Source organism: Lissotriton helveticus, chromosome 2_2 (assembly GCF_964261635.1).
Source record: "Lissotriton helveticus chromosome 2_2, aLisHel1.1, whole genome shotgun sequence".
Taxonomy (NCBI): domain Eukaryota; kingdom Metazoa; phylum Chordata; class Amphibia; order Caudata; family Salamandridae; genus Lissotriton; species Lissotriton helveticus.
In genome coordinates this window covers 501,008,367-501,026,981 of record NC_136060.1, presented here as the reverse complement: position 1 = coordinate 501,026,981, position 18,615 = coordinate 501,008,367, and the positions used below count along the sequence as shown (strand labels likewise).

Genomic DNA, 18,615 nt, shown 5'->3' with positions numbered 1-18,615 from the left:
CAGGGGTGGTGGAGGAAGTCCCCTATAATGTTTGTAATAGCCCAATTCTTCCGGTCCTTAAGAAAGACACAGACACTAAGATCTATCGTTTCATTATTGATTTGAGGGAAATTAATAAGATAGTCGTACCCCAGTACCCCGTGGTGTCTGATATTACCACCCTACTTACCTTGATTCCACCTACCGCCACTACATTTACTGTCATTGACTTGAAGAATGCTTTCTTCTCGATCCCTATTCATCCTGATAGTCGATATTTGTTCGGCTTCGCATTAAATAACAAATCATATAGATTTTGTCGATTTCCTCAAGGCTACACAGAAAGTCCTAGCATTTATAGCCAGGCTTTAAAAAGGCAGCTTGATTCATTTGATTTACAGTCTGGGGTGGCTCTTATTCAATATGTTGAAGACATTCTACTTGCAGCAGACACGCAGGAACAATGTGAGGAGAGTACTCTCTCCCTACTTTCTTTTCTTGCCAAGAATAATCACAAGGTCTCGAGGAAGAAGTTGCAATATTGTAGACCAAAGGTGACCTACCTCTATCATCTTTTGTCTAAGGAGGGGCGTGCATTGACATCAGACCGAATTCAAGCAATATTAGATACACCAGTCCCTTGCACTCAGAAAGATGTTCGTGCTTTTATAGGTTTGACGTCCTTTTGTAGACAGTGGATATTAGGATTTTCACACATTATAAAGCCTTTGTTAGCATTGTTGTCCAAAACTACACCGATTCCTATTGAATCGACAGAAGAATGTCAGAATGCTTTTGAACACTTGAGACAAGCTCTTTGTTCTGCACCAGTGTTAGGTACACCAGATTATACAAAGATCTTTACACTGTATGTACATGAGAAGGATGGGTGCGCATTGTCAGTTTTAGTGCAGACACACGGAGACAAACAGAGGCCTTGTGCGTACTTCTCAGCAGTACTCGACCCTGTGGCTCGAGGATTGCCTGGATGTTTTCGAGCAGTCGCAGCAACAGCTGTGGCCATACGACAGAGTGAGGGGATAGTTTTGTCACACAAATTGTTGGTGTTAGTTCCCCATGCGGTAGATGCTTTATTGAACCAAACGAAACCACAGCATCTAACTAGTGCTCGTTTAACAGGATACGAGTTAACGCTGTTGGCGCCACATATTACACTGAAGAGGTGCGCCACTTTGAAACCTGCTACTTTATTGCCGTATCCTGTTGCTGAGACCCAGAAGAAAGAACAACATGATTGTGTTTTTCTGACCGAAGAACAGACAAAGGGTCGTATCGATTTACAGGATACGCCACTTCCAGATGTAGATGGGGAACTGTGGGTTGATGGATCGTGTTTGAAGTTGCCAGATGGTACAACTTCAGCAGCTTATGCGATCACGACACTTAAGACACTGGTAGAAACAGCACGAATACCGCAAAAGTCGGCCCAAGCAGCTGAATTGATAGCCTTAACGAAAGCATGTGAGTTAAGTGCTGGATTATGTGTGAATATCTACACTGATAGCCGTTACGCTTTTGGAGTAGTGCATGATTTTGGCCTACTCTGGAAGGAACAAGGGTTCCTGACCTCACATGGAGTGCATATCATGCATGGAGAATTAGTACGTGACCTCCTGAATGCACTATTATGTCCAAAGAAAGTAGCGATAATTAAGTGTAGTGCACATAAGAAGGTGACAGACAAAATAGGACAAGGAAACGCTTTTGCAGATCGCATAGCGAGAGAGACTGCGATGTTACAGAATGTCTCTCCCATGTATGTGGTGAAATCACAGGCAGAGCGATGGCATGATGCTAGAGAGAAAATATTGGACATACAAAAATCAGCGTCTGAAGCTGAACTTGCAACCTGGGCATGATGAGGGTTGTTGGCGTAGCAAAGATATGGAGAGATGGAAATTGCTTGCAGCTTATTTGCAAGCAATGGTTCAAATGACACATGGGCTGGCACATGTTGGAGCTCTTGCAATTACTAAATTGCTCACACGAGTTTGGGAGCATCCTGAGATTGCCAGCACGGCCAAGAGAGTGGTTCAGACCTGTCTGATATGTTTACAGCACAATCCTGCAAAAGGGACTTATACTCCTAAAGGAGGGTTTGTTCCACCTACTGCACCATTCGAAGTACTACAAATGGATTACATCCAGCTTGAGCGTTGTAACAACTTGAAGTATGTCTTAGTGCTGTTGTGTGCCTTCAGTAAATGAATAGAGGCCTACCCCACGAAGGATAATACTGCGTTGACAACAGCTAAGGTGCTACTCAGAGAGTACTTCCCACGCTATGGTGTTTGTAAATTTCTGTGGAATGATAATGGTCCTCATTTTGTTTGGAAAGTAGTGGAGTATGTCCTGAAAGGATTGGGAATTAAACAAAGATTCCACGCTGTATTTCATCCACAGTCAGCAGGTCTGGTGGAAAGGTAATGCAACTCTGAAGCTGAAACTAGCAAAGATTGTGGCATCCACGTCTTTGAAATGGCCGGACGCTTTGCCTTTGGCATTACTGTCCATTAGATCAGTGCCACATTCCCGATCAGGCCTCACACCCTATGAAGTGGTGTTTGGAAGGCCTATGAACATTTGGGGGGTTCCAAAGCCTCGCTTAATACATGATGTGCCTTGTATAATGATGAACGATTATTTGGCACGATTAACAAATGATTTACTTTCTATTCATCAACAGGTTCGAGAAGCGCTCCCCGACAATTCCAGTGGGGAGGCTCACGATCCCCGTCCTGGGGACCATGTGATGGTCCGCGTGTTCGAGAGAGCCAGCAGTTTGGAGCCAAGGTGGCGTGGCCCTGAACAAGTATTGTTGGCAACTCGGACGGCTGTGCGAGTCAGAATAAGAAGCGGTGGGTACAGTCCACTCACTGCCGTCGTGTCTCTCCGGACCTGGTGAATCCTGTGGTGCTGTCTGATTATCGAGACATCTTGGATGCAGAGAAGAGCCCAGCTGCTACGCCTCACGAATCGGAGGGAGCCTTCCCGGACCACACTGTTTCTGGTAGAGTGAAGTATAACCTACGTCCAAGGAAATAATTTTTGTACAAGACTGGTTGAATTACCGTTCTGAGGTTTGCGAAAACGGAAGCCGAGAATATCAAGGGGGGGATCAGTTCTGGCCAGTGTAGCGACACCCGTCTTGAATCTCGGAGAAGACACCAGCGGCTACCTCGGATCTTAGCACTCAATTTTTATTTTTTAGCTTATCTATTTTGAAACTTTGTTCTTTGAACTATGGTACCTACGACAATGAGGAATAGGAGAATTCTTGGTGCAGTGCTTTTTGTTGTGACTAAAGTGGTGATAGCAGTAATAGCTTGGACTATGGAACGATTGCTTCCTGCACGAGAATACTTACTGCCTACCACTCCAATCCCATCTGAACATTTTCATTTTAGTCTGCCGTATCATGAAGAGAGACATAGACAGACTTATTTAAATAACACCTTTATTCAGATTCTACATCATACCCACAATATGACGAACACTTCGAATTGCTGGGTATGTGGAATGTTGCCTGGACATCAAAAGAAAGGAGGAACTCCACTTATTCCTCTTCCTTTTTCTCATAATGGTTCTTGTAATGCTTGGTATACTCTTATTTTTACCCTAAGATGGCCAACAAAAGGTGGACTACTTTTTCGACTTAACAAGATATGTTATAATGATAGAGATGGTTACCCACAGGCAGAAGGAACTAAATTTGAGTGGGAAGAATATCGACCGGACAATGTATCTACGCCTCGTATCTTCACTAATCAACGAATTACGAATATGTCCAGTTTACATGTGATTACTGTAATTGACACCAAAGCTGAATTGTGCGTTCGTAATAAAGGTATAATACCGGTTGGGAGAAGTGAATGTAATACTACTCTCACATTTGACACACCAAATGGTATTGCCTTTGTAGCATCCCGAAACACTTACTTTATTTGTGGAAATAAAGGATATCATCGTCTTCCCATTGGGTGGTTAGGAACTTGCTACATATCTTTTGTATTACCCCCTGTGTTTATTGCTCCGCCTATGTAACATAATGATTTTGTACTATATCATGATTTCATATTAAATAGGGTGAAGAGAACATTAGAAACTGAAAATGTCGACCAAACTGACACTTCCTTACAACAATATGTAGATTTTAATTTAGGCCTGTGTTCCTTTGTTGGTGCTGCTTTAAACAGCAGGAAAATAAGACGGCTAACACGTGTCGTGGAAGCTGTTGCTAATGAAACTGCCTCTGCTTTAGGGAACTTAACTGAGGAATTCCAAATTACCAGAATTGGAACGCTCCAGAACCGTATGGTTCTTGACGTGGTACTAGCTGATCGTGGGGGTGCATGCCGCATTATCGGAAGTAGTTGTTGTGTTTACGTCCCAGATAATTCGCCTTCCGTGTATGATGCCATTTCCAAATTGCATAAAATTGCTGCTGAAATTCACCCTGAAAATGGTACATGGACATTCTCTAATTGGTTCTGGACTTTGCTTAGTACCTGGGGTTGGAAATTACTGACGATCTTATGTATGATTATTGGAATACTCTTTTTTCTTTGTTTATGATCCAATGTGGCACTACCTTATGCTCTGTATGTATTACATCCTGTATCCCATCCAAAAGAGCTATTGCCAAAAATGAGCAAATGATTAATGCAGAAATGATGAAAATAATAATGATTAATATTGATGACGAGTATCCTGATTACTTCCGTTATGAGGTAGCTTCAGCTAAATGCTTTAAGGGCCGTCTGTCGTAATTTGGCAGCAACCGAGTTAGCATTTAGCTCAGCTACATAAACTTTTATCGTTAACTTGACCAAACGTGCGGGGGCCATTTTGTATTGCCTGGCTTCCATTTTGTATGAACATGCGGCCTCGTGGTCAGCATGCCCTTTTGTCTTTTCTCAGTACCAATGACCATTTACTTTGCCCACCAACAGGCTATTTTTAGCACTGGTCAAGCTCACAAATGCGCACTCGAACATTTAGGTTAATGAGCGGTCACATCTTAGGAATGTTCTCTGAAACTGGCCAGTGGTACTAAACTCCTCCCACATTTTGGCTGTGTTCCCAAAAGGCCCTTATATGTACCTAAACTGTGCAAAAGTATACCGCCTACCTTTTTATTACGGTTAAACTTTTATAAAAGAGGTCGCGCACCGATGTTCGGTGTGATACTTCTTGCATTACCGAAGGGTGCTGTAGGAATGTACCACCACCCCATGGGGTCTTAATAAACTTGTCTTTTGCATTTCCAGTTTCCGTGCCAACTTCTATTCTATGGTGTTCGAGAGTTTTTGCAGAGTATGTAGACCTGACGAAACCCAATACCACAGGCGTTAGCTGTGTTAGCGACTGCTTTCAGTCGCCAACAGGTTGGGTACGCCCACTTTGCATGTCATTAGCGATAAATATCGCTGACATGCAAAGTGGGTCCCAAACCGTCGCTATCGCCTAAAAGTTGTCGCTAACCTCTGTTAGCGACAACTTGCTAATAGGGCAATTAAATTATCGCTGCTTTAGCAGGAAAAAGTCCTGCTAAAGCGTCGATATTGCCGTTGCTAATCAAGACAGGCGATAAAATGTTATCGCCTGTCTTGATAATATGCCCCTAAGAGAAACAATTTAAAACAAATAGGTGTAATTAAAAAACCCTGGTATAAAACCAAGCCCAAATATTTTTTAGAGGTTGATTTTTAATTGTGGTTATTGTTTAGGCATTTTAAATCAATTACAAATGAAAGTTTACTACCAGAGTATCGAGATGTAAATGCTAGAATACAGTGAAGGTAAGTATGTAGAAGTAAGGATAGGTTTACTATAATCCCCTCTACATGTCTGTACCTTGACGGTATGTACATGGTCATGGTACATAGATGCAGAATTGAGAACAGCACCTACATACTCCTACCTTCACAATATTGTGATAGGCGATATTTGGCAGGGAAGGTACAACTCAAGTTAAACACCACCGTGGAAAGCATGTGCCTAAGTCCTGCAGGTGAAGGGCTGTAAGGATTCACACAAGTCCATAGAATGTCCTGTATCAATGGAGCTACCAGAGACTGGCCCTGCAAACCGCACAGATAGATAATCAGAGACACATACCTACGGCTCCATCATCCAGTCCTTTCCTCCCCTCCCCATTCTTCATCGCTCCTCCTCGTCCCATATCTTCCATACCCTCCCCTCTCCTTCCACTCCCCAGAGATGGTCCACACCAGCGTCTCCAACAACCGTTCCCTCCTACCCCCTCCTACCCTCATGTCACATTACCTCTCCACCCCTCTCTTCGGTAACCCCCCCTCCCCAAAGATGGCACATACCTGGGACTCCATCATCCAGTCAGCCCTCTCCACACCTCTCCTCATCTGTCCGCCTCTCCCTTTAGGATCAATGTCCCCCCCCCAGAGATGGCACATACCTGGGGCTCTATCATCCAGTCAGCCCTCTCCACCCCTCTCCTCATCTGTCCGCCCCTCCCTTTGGGATCAATGCCCCCCCCCCAGAGATGGGTCATAATAACCGGGGCTCTATCATCCAGTCAGTCCTCTTCACTCCTCCCCTCATCTTTTATCATCTGTCTGCCCCTCCCTTTAGAATCCACTCCCCCCCACCAGAGATGGTACATACCTGGGGCTCTATCATCCAGTCTGTCCTTGCCACTCCTCCCCTCATCTTTTATCATCTGTCCGCCCTCCCTTTATCTTCCATCCCCCCCTCCCCAGAGATGGTACATACCTGGGGCTCTATCATCCAGTCTGTCCTTGCCACTCCTCCCCTCATCTTTTATCATCTGTCCGCCCTCCCTTTATCTTCCATCCCCCCCCCCCAGAGCTGGTACATACCTGGGGCTCTATCGTCCAGTCAGTCATCTCCACTCCTCCCCTTATCTTTTATCATCTGTCCGCCCCTCCCTTTGGCATCCACTCCCCCCCAGACATGGTACATACCTGTAGCTCTATCATCCAGTCAGTCCTCTCCACCCCTCCCCTCATCTTTTATCATTTGTCTGCCCTCCCTTTAGCATCCATCCCCCCTCGCCAGAGATTGTACATACCCGGGGCTCTATCATCCAGTCAGTCCTCTCCACCCCTCCCCTCATCTTTTATCATCAGTCCGCCCCTCCCTTTAGCTTCCATCCCCCCTCCCCAGAGCTGGTACATACCTGGGGCTCTATCATCTAGTCACTCCTCTCCACTCCTCCCCTCATCTTTTATCATCTGTCTGCCCCTGCCTCTAGCATCCACCCCCCCTTCCAAGGGATGGTACATACCTGCGGCTCTATCATCCAGTCAGTTCTCTTAGTTATCCCTCGTTCGTAGACGTAAGCGGAGTAGAGCGGAATGCGGAGATCACGGGCATACATGGTGGCAAATTGATACTTATTCTTATAGACTTGGCAAATCCGAGCTGGATGGTGAGGTACAATTCCTGATGGCTCTGTTCCTTTGTAGAAAAACTGAGGGCAGCCATCTTTAAATGTGTTCTTTATAACCTCTGCATTCCCCAGGGTGAGGCTGCACAAGATCACAGGGAGCACAAGAGGCAGACGCATGATGAAGTCGTCTCACACTAAAAACATTAAAAAAATGAACTGGTGAATTTTGAGAAGAAATGATTTTGATTTAGCTGTTCATGGATGTGTGAGTAGGAGGAGCTATTGCTAAGTGCATTGCTGGCAGAATAAAAAGCATTTGAGACCACCAGGACACTGTTATCATTTTCTAATAGGAAAACTAATTGATGTCTTAAATAAGAGAAGAATACTTTAAGTAGATGTTAAATCTGCATATTGTTTAGTTTAACAATAGGTCTTCAAAAACTCTGTCATAGTATAGTTTTGCTTACATATGAAGTAGGATTTTCAGTATCATTAGAACCTTATTCCTCATTCAGCAACATATTAAACTCATTTGCTTCAAATTCATCAATCCAGTCATAGTCACAGTGCACAGTTCATTCCAATTGATCATTTCTTTTCTTGCCTCTAAACTTGGATACTCTATCTAATCTACTTAAATCCCATACATTTCCAGCACTCCACAAAGCAGGATTGCAAAAGAGCCTATTCACTCTGATAGCTCTGGGTGTACCTACAATCACCCTGACACGCCAGCTTGTCATTCTTAACTCTCACACAATCACCAACCTTTAACCCCTTTTTGTTGTCACACCAGGATTTGTAAACCTCTGGTGCTTACATTTATTGATTTCAACTGTAAGGCCTTTGTTCTCTAAAGTTTTCAAAACTTCCTGAAGCTTCTAGCATTGTTTTACCCATGGCTGAGATGCCATCCTAAAAAAGCATCATTTCACTCACACCTTCCAACAAGTTAATCATAAGGTATTGGTCCATTGATAACGCCCAAGCAAGGCCGAAGAGCACGCCCCAAAACTGGAAACATCTGACTGATGTAATGAAAGTTGTTAATCTCTTAGTGGGACCTGATGGTACGCAGACTAGTGCAAAACCATTGAACTCCTTTCGTGAGAGACATTTCATGTGTTACTGGTAATGGGCATTGACCTACCAGGATGTTTTTAGTCAACTCTCTGAAATCAACACACAGTCTAACACTGCTTCTGGCATGTCTTCCCACAAGAGGAGACACCCATTCCGTAGGCTCCACAGGATTCTTTGCCGAAGTTTTTATTCTGCTATAGCATCTTCCCTGATAACAATGGATTATGCCTCACATTATGTACACATAGGTCGGCATCTTATTTGAAAAAGATTTTGTAACAAAAAAAAATGTTTACCAGGCCTATCTTTCCAGAGAAAGCCATAGGAAATTCCTCTAGTAGTAAACATATTTATTTATTTTCCTTTGTGCCATGAATTCATTAAAATTAACAGCTTCTACGTATTTGCATGATAAATGTACTGTAAAAATCCACAAGAAGTTCGGAATAATTACATTGTCACAGTTGTTCCAAATTTCAAAAAGAGCAACTCCATTTACGTAGATCCAGGTGAAATGCCAATTAACACAAAACAATACCATGTCAAATCTATAACAAAACGTTCCTCTTTTGTGTACAAATACCTCATCAAATCCTGTAACCGGATGTTCCTGTGGTGTGCAGAAAATGTGTATTTTCCTCTTTGACTTTAAACACTGTAAAAAACCATCCATGATGCACTTCATACAGTGACTGTAGGTTGAAAAAAAGATGACGTGACCCCCATAGTGTTAGAGAAGTATCATGTGGAGTAATGCTGAATTAGAATCCACAATTCTTACACTCAATGCAGTGGCAGATAGAAGCAGTGCGGGCCCTGGGAAGAGAAGTGACCCCTAGGAGAGACCACAATGAATCCACCCTGAGGGTGGGAATCTGAGGGGCAGGAGCCCTGAAAAGCACACACCGCATTGGCTGTCGTGTTTTAAAGTAACCAGAAGGGGTGGAGCCTTGACACGCACAAAAGCTGGAAGTGGCAAGCAGCAGACGCTGTTGCCTGAATCCTCATGCTGAATCATTGTGTTGTGTCTTCGGGCCTGGATCACCGCTGTTGAGCCCGGAGCATCTCAGCAAAGGATTGTTGCAACCAGAGCATCTTGTGAGCTGATTGGGAGTACAGTTTTGCCACCACCAGTACACAGCGGGCCGATTCACAGAACTAACCTGAGACAAAATCCTAAACTTACTACTTATGGTATTGACAGAATGCGCTTACGACTACTAACTTTACGTCTGTACTCCAGCTGGAATTTCCGCACCCGGAGCGGAAATTCCGCACCTGGAGTGGAAATCCTGCAATTGTGTCGGAATTTCTGCACTCAGGCTGGAATCTTTGCTTCCAGGACGGAATACCCATAATATGGTGTTAATTGACTATATCTGATGCATGTTGGGGATGGTAGGCACTTGAACAGGTGATTAGCATTGAGGAAAATGCACAACCGGCCAGGATGCGGGTATTCCAGCCCTGGAGTGGATATTTCGGCACAAGTGCGGGATTTCTGCTCTGGGTGCAGAATTGCCGCTGTGGGTGCGGAAATTCCGCCCCGAATGCGGACGTAAAGTTAGTAGTCGTAAGTACATTCTATGAATAACATAAGTAGTAAGTGTAGGATTTTGTCTCAGATCAGTTTCTGTGAATCGGCCCAGAGCATTCTCCTGGGTCCACGAACACCATGCTGCAGCTGACCTGGAAGATCGGCACGATGTCGGCTGGCCTGGAGATTGACGCACCTGCTGCCCCCTGAGGTGTTTACAGGCACTGTGGCTCACAGCAGCCCAGCGGCCTCACCAACAGAGCAACACAATCTCAGCATCAGGAGCTGAGCCACACAAAGAAACACACTGCCCTGCATCAGAGGCACCGTGCCTCACAGCAGCATCACCAACAGAGCAACATAATCTCATTTTCAGGAGCCAAGCCACACAAAGAAACACACTGCACCACATCAGAGGCACCGGGTCTTGCAGCTGCCCAGCGGCATCGCCAACAGAGCAACACAATCTTAGCATCAGGAGCTGAGCCTCACAAAGAAACACACTGCACAGCATCAGAGGCACCTGGTCTCATAGCAGCAGAGCGGCATTGCCAACAAAGGAACACAATTTCAGTGTCAGGAGCCTAGCCACACAAAGAAACACACTTCACAGTATCAGAAGCACTGGGCCTCACAGCATCCCAACAGCATCGCCAATGGAGTGATGTGATTTCGGGGGCAGGTGCCGAACCACACAAAGAAGCCCACTGCATCACTGTAAGAGCGATGACCATCCCACACCATACTTTGAAGCACACCTCATCACTGGCTGAGCGATGACCATCCCATGCCACAAAATGAAGCCCACTGCATCACTGGCTGAGTGTTGACAATCCCATGCCACACAAGGAAACACACTGCATCACTGGCAGAGCGATGACCGCCCCACGCCACAAATGAAACATACTGCCTTACTGGCAAAGCGATGACTGTGCCACGCCACACATGGATACACACTGCATCACTGGGAGACCGATGCCCATCCCGGGCCACACAAGGAAACACACTGCACCACTGGCAGGGTGATGACCGTCCCACGCCAGACAAAGAAACACACTGCAACACTGGCAGAGCGATGACCGTCCCATGCCTTACAAGGAAACACACTGCATCACTGGCAGAACGATGACCGTCCCATGCCACAACAAGGAAACACACTGCATCACTGGCAGAGCGATGACCGTCCCACGTCACTCAATGAACCACACCGCATCACTGGCAGAGCGATGACCATCCCATGCCACAGAAAGAAACACACTGCATCACTGGCAGAGCGATGACCGTCCCACATCACTCAAGGAACCACACCACATCACTGGCAGATCAATTTCTCATGTTGTTTACTGTTTACATTATTTTATTAATTAACCATGTCTGCACATGTATGTGTTGGAAATCGATATGCCCCTTTTTTTTCTTTCACATTTTTTTATATTCTTTTTAACCACACCATACACTTTTTTTCATCATCTGAACCCCAGCTCAGTCGTTTATTTTTGTTTCTGGCCCGGACCGCCTTCTGGTCCGTTTTTTATGTTTAGCGCCTTATCTGACGTCATCACATAAGGCCGTCGCGCCTCGCATTGAACTTGTAATCACCGCCGCCACTCGGGGTTGCTTGGACGGAGGACCGTTAGCTGTGTTGGAGCACATTCGGGAATCGAGAGGTAACCGTTACTGCGTCTCGTTAGATCAGTACCGCATAGCGTAGTAGACCCGCTTTCATAGAAGGTGCTTCATATTTTACAGGCTAACTTCCCTGGTTGGTTTCTGTGACGGGTATATTGGAGTATCGTTGATGGTGCAGAACGCACAAGCACAACGAGGTTAGTTTGCATATTTAGAATTACGGCTGTGTCATCAGCCACAAGCATTTAGGCGGTGTGTTGTACTTGTAACTCTGATCCTCGACAAAACGCGGTAATATTTATCTGTGCACCCGGCGCGGAGTCTTGTTCATGTTATTCTTCCGTTTTGCAGATTGGGACGTTTCTGATGACTAATAGGCACATTGCCCCTACACCTCCGCCGTTTTCACAGCACTTGCTCTAACCGACAGGTTCTTCATTGTCCACCCTCGTTGGGTAAATGTAAGCAGAATTTTTTTCTGTTATCTTTTGAACACACGCACATATTTTTGCATATATCTTATGTTTTTTTCATTATCGTTTTTAGAGAACATTGAGATTCCTCACATTCTGATAAACATCAACCCAGACTGGTGTTCCAAACTTAAAACGTATCACAACGTATTAGTACAATCTATGTAAGTTTACTGACTTTTACTATGATACAGAAACAACCACGTGTGTTTAATCATTATCATGAATAATTGTTCTACACTGTGGCAAGTCTATTATCTTGTTTATTGAAGGCTAAGAGTAGCATAAGCATTACAGGATTATCATGCATTTTGTTTATCTTGTTTGTAGGTACCGCCCCTGAAGAAGGGCCTGGGGGCCCGAAATGCATTGGGCAGGGCAAATTCGTTAAGAGAAACTTAAGGAATGTATTATTTACCTTATAATCAAGTGTTTTGTTTATGTTCATACGAACAAATGAATTTATACATCTACATGTATTGATCATGTTTACAGTGATACTGAGATCTAATCAGTGCCTTTGTGTACACTTATAAAATACATATATGAAACGCAGCTTTTTGTGTTGTCTAAAAATTTTTATTGGAATTTTCATTGAAATTAATTTGATTTAGGGATCCACTCTGGATCAGCAACAGTGCGCAGAGGCTCAGCAGGTTCGCTTGTTGTTATTTGTTATATATGTTTCTTCACCGCAATTTGGACATTGCGTTATCCTCCGCAGCACGCTTGTGTTGAAGTGTTTCAAAAAGCTTTTTTGCATAAATTGTTAAACAAGGTGTGCATCTCCCACCACTAATTATTGATCAATGACCAACCCACGCCACACAAGGAAACACACTGCATCCCTGACAGAGCGATGACCATCCCACGCCACACAAGGAAACACACTGCATCACTGACAGAGCGATGACCATCCCACGCCACACAAGGAACCACACAGCATCACTGGCAGAGCGATGACCATCCCACGTCACTCAAGGAACCACACCGCATCACTGGCAGAGCGTTGACCGTCCCACACCACACAAGGAAAGACACTGCATCACTGACAGAGCGATGACCATGCCACTCCACACAAGGAAACACACTGTATCACTGGCAGAGCGATGACCGTCCCACACCACAAAAGGAAACACACTGCATCACTGGCAGAGCTATGACCATCTCACACCACACAAGGAAACACACTACATCCCTGGCAGAGCGATGACCGTCCCACAGCACACAAGGAAACACACTGCATCACTGCCAGAGCGATGACCGTCCCATACCACACAAGAAAACACACTGCATCAGTGGCAGAGGAATGACTGTCCCACGCCACCAAAGGAAACACACTGCATCACTGGCAGAGTGATGACCATCCTACACGACACAAGGAAACACGTTGCATCACTGGCAGAGCGATGACCTTCCCACACCACACAAGGAAACACACCGCATCACTGGCAGAGCGATGACCGTCCCACGCCACTCAAAGAAACACACCGCATCACTGGCAGAGCGATGACCGTCCCACCCCACTCAAAGAAACACACTGCATCACTGGCAGAGCTTTGACCGTCCCATGCCAGACAAAGAAACACACTGCATCACTGGCAAAGCGATGACCGTCCCACACCACACAAGGAAACACACTGCATCTCTGGCAGATTGATGACCGTCCCATGCCACACAAGGAAACACACTGCATCACTGGCAGAGTGATGACCATACCATGCCACACAAGGAACGACACCGCATCACTGACAGAGCGATGACTGTCCCATGCCACACAAGGAATCACACTTCATTACTGGCAGAGTGATGACAATCCCACGCCACACAAGGAAATACACTGCATTACTGGCAGAGCGATGACCATCCCACGCCACAGAAGGAAACACACTGCATCCGTGACAGAGCGATGACCGTCCCCTGCCACACAAGGATACACACTGCATCACTGACAGAGCGATGACCATCCCACACCACACAAGGAAACACACTGCACCTCTTGCATAGTGATGAGCGTCCCACGCCACACAAGGAAATACACTGCATTACTGGCAGAGTGATGACCATCCCACACCACACAAGGAAACACACTGCACCTTTGGCATAGTGATGAGCGTCCCACACCACACAAGGAAACACACTGCATCACTGGCAGAGCGATGACCGTCCCATGCCACACAAGGAAACACACTGCATCACTGGCAGAGTGATGACCATCCCAAGCCACACAAGGAACGACACCGCATCACTGACAGAGCGATGACTGTCCCATGCCACACAAGGAAACACACTGCATTACTGGCAGAGCGATGACAATCCCACGCCACACAAGGAAACACACTGCATTACCGGCAGAGCGATGACCATCCCACGCCACAGAAGGAAACACACTGCATCCGTGACAGAGCGATGACCGTCCCCCGCCACACAAGGAAACACACTGCATCACTGACAGATCGATGACCATCCCACACCACAGAAGGAAACACACTGCACCTCTGGCATAGTGATGAGCGTCCCACGCCACACAAGGAAACACACTGCATCACTGGCAGAGCGATGACCATCCCACACCACACAAGGAAACACACTGCACCTCTGGCATAGTGATGAGCATCCCACGCCACACAAGGAAACACACTGCATCACTGACAGAGCGATGACCATCCCACGCCACCGAAGGAAACACACTGCATCACTGACATAGCGATAACCATCCCACGCCACCGAAGGAAACACACTGCATCACTGACAGAGTGATGACTGTCCCACACCACAGAAGGAAACACACTGCACCTCTGGCATAGTGATGCGCATCCCACGCCACACAAGGAAACACACTGCATCACTGGCAGAGCGATGACCATTCCACGCCACACAAGGAAACACACTGCTCCTCTGGCATAGTGATGAGCGTCCCACGCCACACAAGGAAACACACTGCACCTCTGGCATAGTGATGACCATCCCATGACACACAAGGAACCACACCGCATCACTGGCAGAGCAATGACCATCCCATGCCACACAAGGAAACGCAGTGCAACACTGGCAGAGCGATGACAGTCCCACGCCACACAAGGAAACACATTGCATCAGTGGCAGAGCGATGACTGTTCCATGCCACACAAGGAAACACACTGCACCACTGGCAGAGCGAAGACCGTCCCATGCCACACAAGGAAACACACTGCATCACTGGCAGAGTGATGACCATCCCACACCACACAAGGAACGACACCGCATCACTGGCAGAGCGATGACCGTCCCATGCCACACAAGGAAACACACTGCATCACTGGCAGAGCGATGACCGTCCCATGTCACTCAAGGAACCACACCGCATCACTGGAAGATCGATGACCATCCCACGCCACACAAGGAACGACACCGCATCACTGGCAGAGCGATGACCGTCCCATGCCACACAAGGAAACACACTGCATCACTGGCAGAGCGATGACCGTCCCATGTCACTCAAGGAACCACACCGCATCACTGGCAGATCGATGACCATCCCACGCCACACAAGGAACGACACCGCATCACTGGCAGAGTGATGACCGTCCCACACCACACAAGGAAACACACTGCATCACCGGCAGAGCGATGACCATCCCACACCACAGAAGGAAATACTGCATCACTGGCAGAGCGATGACCATCCCATGCCACTAAAGGAAACACACTGCATCACTGGAAGAGCAAGGACCATCCCATGCCACACAAGGAAACACACTGCATCACTGGAAGAGCGATGACCGTCCCATGCCACACAAGGAAACACACTGCATCACTGACAGAGGGATGACCGTCCCACGCCACTCAAGGAAACACACTGCATCACTGGAAGAGCGATGACCATCCCATGCCACACAAGGAAGCACCCTGCATCACTGGCAGAGCGTTGAACATCCCACGCCACTCAAGGAACGACACCGCATTTGTGGCAGAGCGATGACCGTCCCATGCCACACAAGGAAACACACTGCATCACTGGCAGAGCGAGGACCGTCCCACGCCACACAAGGAAACACACTGCATCACTGACAGAGCGATGACCATCCCACGCCACACAAGGAAACACATATCATCACTGGCAAAGCATTGACTGTGCCATGCCACACAAGGAAACACACTGCACCACTGGCAGAGCGATGACCGTCCCACGCCACACAAGGAAACACACTGCATTACTGACAGAGCGGTGACCATCCCACGCCACTCAAGGAAACACACTGCATCAGTGGAAGAATAATGAGCATCCCACGCCACGCAAGGAAACACACTGCACCTCTGGCATAGTGATGAGCGTCCCACGCCACACAAGGAAACAAACTGCATCACTTGCAGAGCGATGACCGCCCCACGACACACAAGGAAACACACTGCATCAGTGGCAGAGCGATGACCATCCCACACCACACAAGGAAACACACTGCACCTCTGCCATAGTGATGAGCGTCCCACGCCACACAAGGAAACACACTGCATCACTGACAGAGCGATGACCATCCCACACCACACAAGGAAACACACTGCACCTCTGGCATAGTGATGAGCATCCCACGCCACACAAGGAAACACACTGCATCACTGGCAGAGGGATGACTGTCCCACGCCACTCAAGGAAACACACTGCACCACTGGCAGAGCGAAGACCGTCCCACGCCACACAAGGAAACACACTGCATCACTGGCAGAGTGATGACCATCCCACGCCAGACAAGGAACGACACCGCATCACTGGCAGAGCGATGACCATCCCATGCCATACAAGGAAGCACACTGCATCACCGATAGAGCGATGACCGTCCCACACCACACATGGAAACACACAGCATCACTGACAGAGCGATGACCATCCCACGCCACACAAGGAAACACACTGCATCACTGGCAAAGCATTGACTGTCCCATGCCACACAAGGAAACACACAGCACCACTGGCAGAGCGATGACCGTCCCACGCCACACAAGGAAACACACTGCATTACTGACAGAGCGGTCACCATCCCAAGCCACACAAGGAAACACACTGCACCTCTGGCATAGTGATGAGTGTCCCACGCCACACAAGGCAACACACTGCATCACTGGCAGAGCGATGACCATCCCAGGCCACCGAAGGAAACACACTGCATCACTGACGGAGCGATGAGCATCCCACTCCACACAAGGAAACACACTGCACCTCTGCCATAGTGATAAGCATCCCACGTCACACAAGGAAAAAAACTGCATCACTTGCAGAGCGATGACCGTCCCACGCCACACAAGGAAACACACTGCATCAGTGGCAGAGCGATGACCATCCCACACCACCCAAGGAAACACACTGCACCACTGGCATAGTGATGAGCGTTCCACGCCACACACGAAACACCCTCCATCACTGACAGAGCGATGACCATCCCACACCACACAAGGAAACACACTACACCTCTGGCATAGTGATGAGAGTCCCACGCCACACAAGGAAAATTACTGCATCACTGGCAGGGTGATGACCAACCCATGCCACACAAGGAAACACACTGCATCACTGGCAGAGTGATGACCATCCCACGCCACTCAAGGAAACACACTGCATCACTGACAGAGCGATGACCATCCCACGCCACACAAGGAACCACACCGCATCACTGGCAGAGCAATGACCATCCCACGTCACTCAAGGAACCATACCACATCACTGGCAGAGCGATGACCGTATCACACCACCCAAGGAAACACACTGCACCTCTGGCATAGTGATGAGCGTCCCACGCCACACACGAAACACCCTGCATCACTGACAGAGCGATGACCATCCCACACCACACAAGGAAACACACTGCACCTCTGGCATAGTGATGAGAGTCCCACGCCACACAAGGAAAATTACTGCATCACTGGCAGAGTGATGACCATCCCATGCCACACAAGGAAACACACTGCATCACTGGCAGAGTGATGACCATCCCACGCCACTTAAGGAAACACACTGCATCACTGACAGAGCGATGACCATCCCACGCCACACAAGGAACCACACCGCATCACTGGCAGAGCAATGACCGTCCCACGTTACTCAAGGAACCATACAACATCACTGGTAGAGCGATGACCGTCCCACACCACACAAGGAAACACACTGCATCACTGACAGAGCGATGACCATCCTACTCTACACAAGGAAACACACTGCATCACTGGCAGAGCGATGACCATCCCACACCACACAAGGAAACACACTGCATCACTGGCAGAGCGATGACCATCCTACACGAAACAAGGAACCACACTGCAACACTGGCAGAGCCATGACCGTCCCACACCACAAAAGGAAACACATTGCATCACTGGCAGCGCGATGACCGTCCCATGCCACACAAGGAAACACACTGCATCACTGGCAGAGCGATGACCATCTCACACCACACAAGGAAACACACTACATCACTGGCAGAGCGATGACCATCCCACACCACACAAGGAAACAAACTGCATCACTG

At 47.4% G+C, this 18,615-nt stretch overlaps 1 protein-coding gene across 1 annotated transcript in view; it reads right to left on the bottom strand.

The window, feature by feature from the left end:
- The window catches only part of LOC144821917 (endonuclease domain-containing 1 protein-like), a 135,986-nt gene that overhangs the window by 96,863 nt on the left and 20,508 nt on the right, over positions 1-18,615 (bottom strand). Inside the window, exon 2 of the mRNA XM_078679066.1 lies at positions 7,289-7,587. Within this exon, the coding sequence (XP_078535192.1) occupies positions 7,289-7,570 (282 nt within the window). The 5' untranslated portion in view covers positions 7,571-7,587. The remainder of the gene's footprint in view (positions 1-7,288; positions 7,588-18,615) is intronic.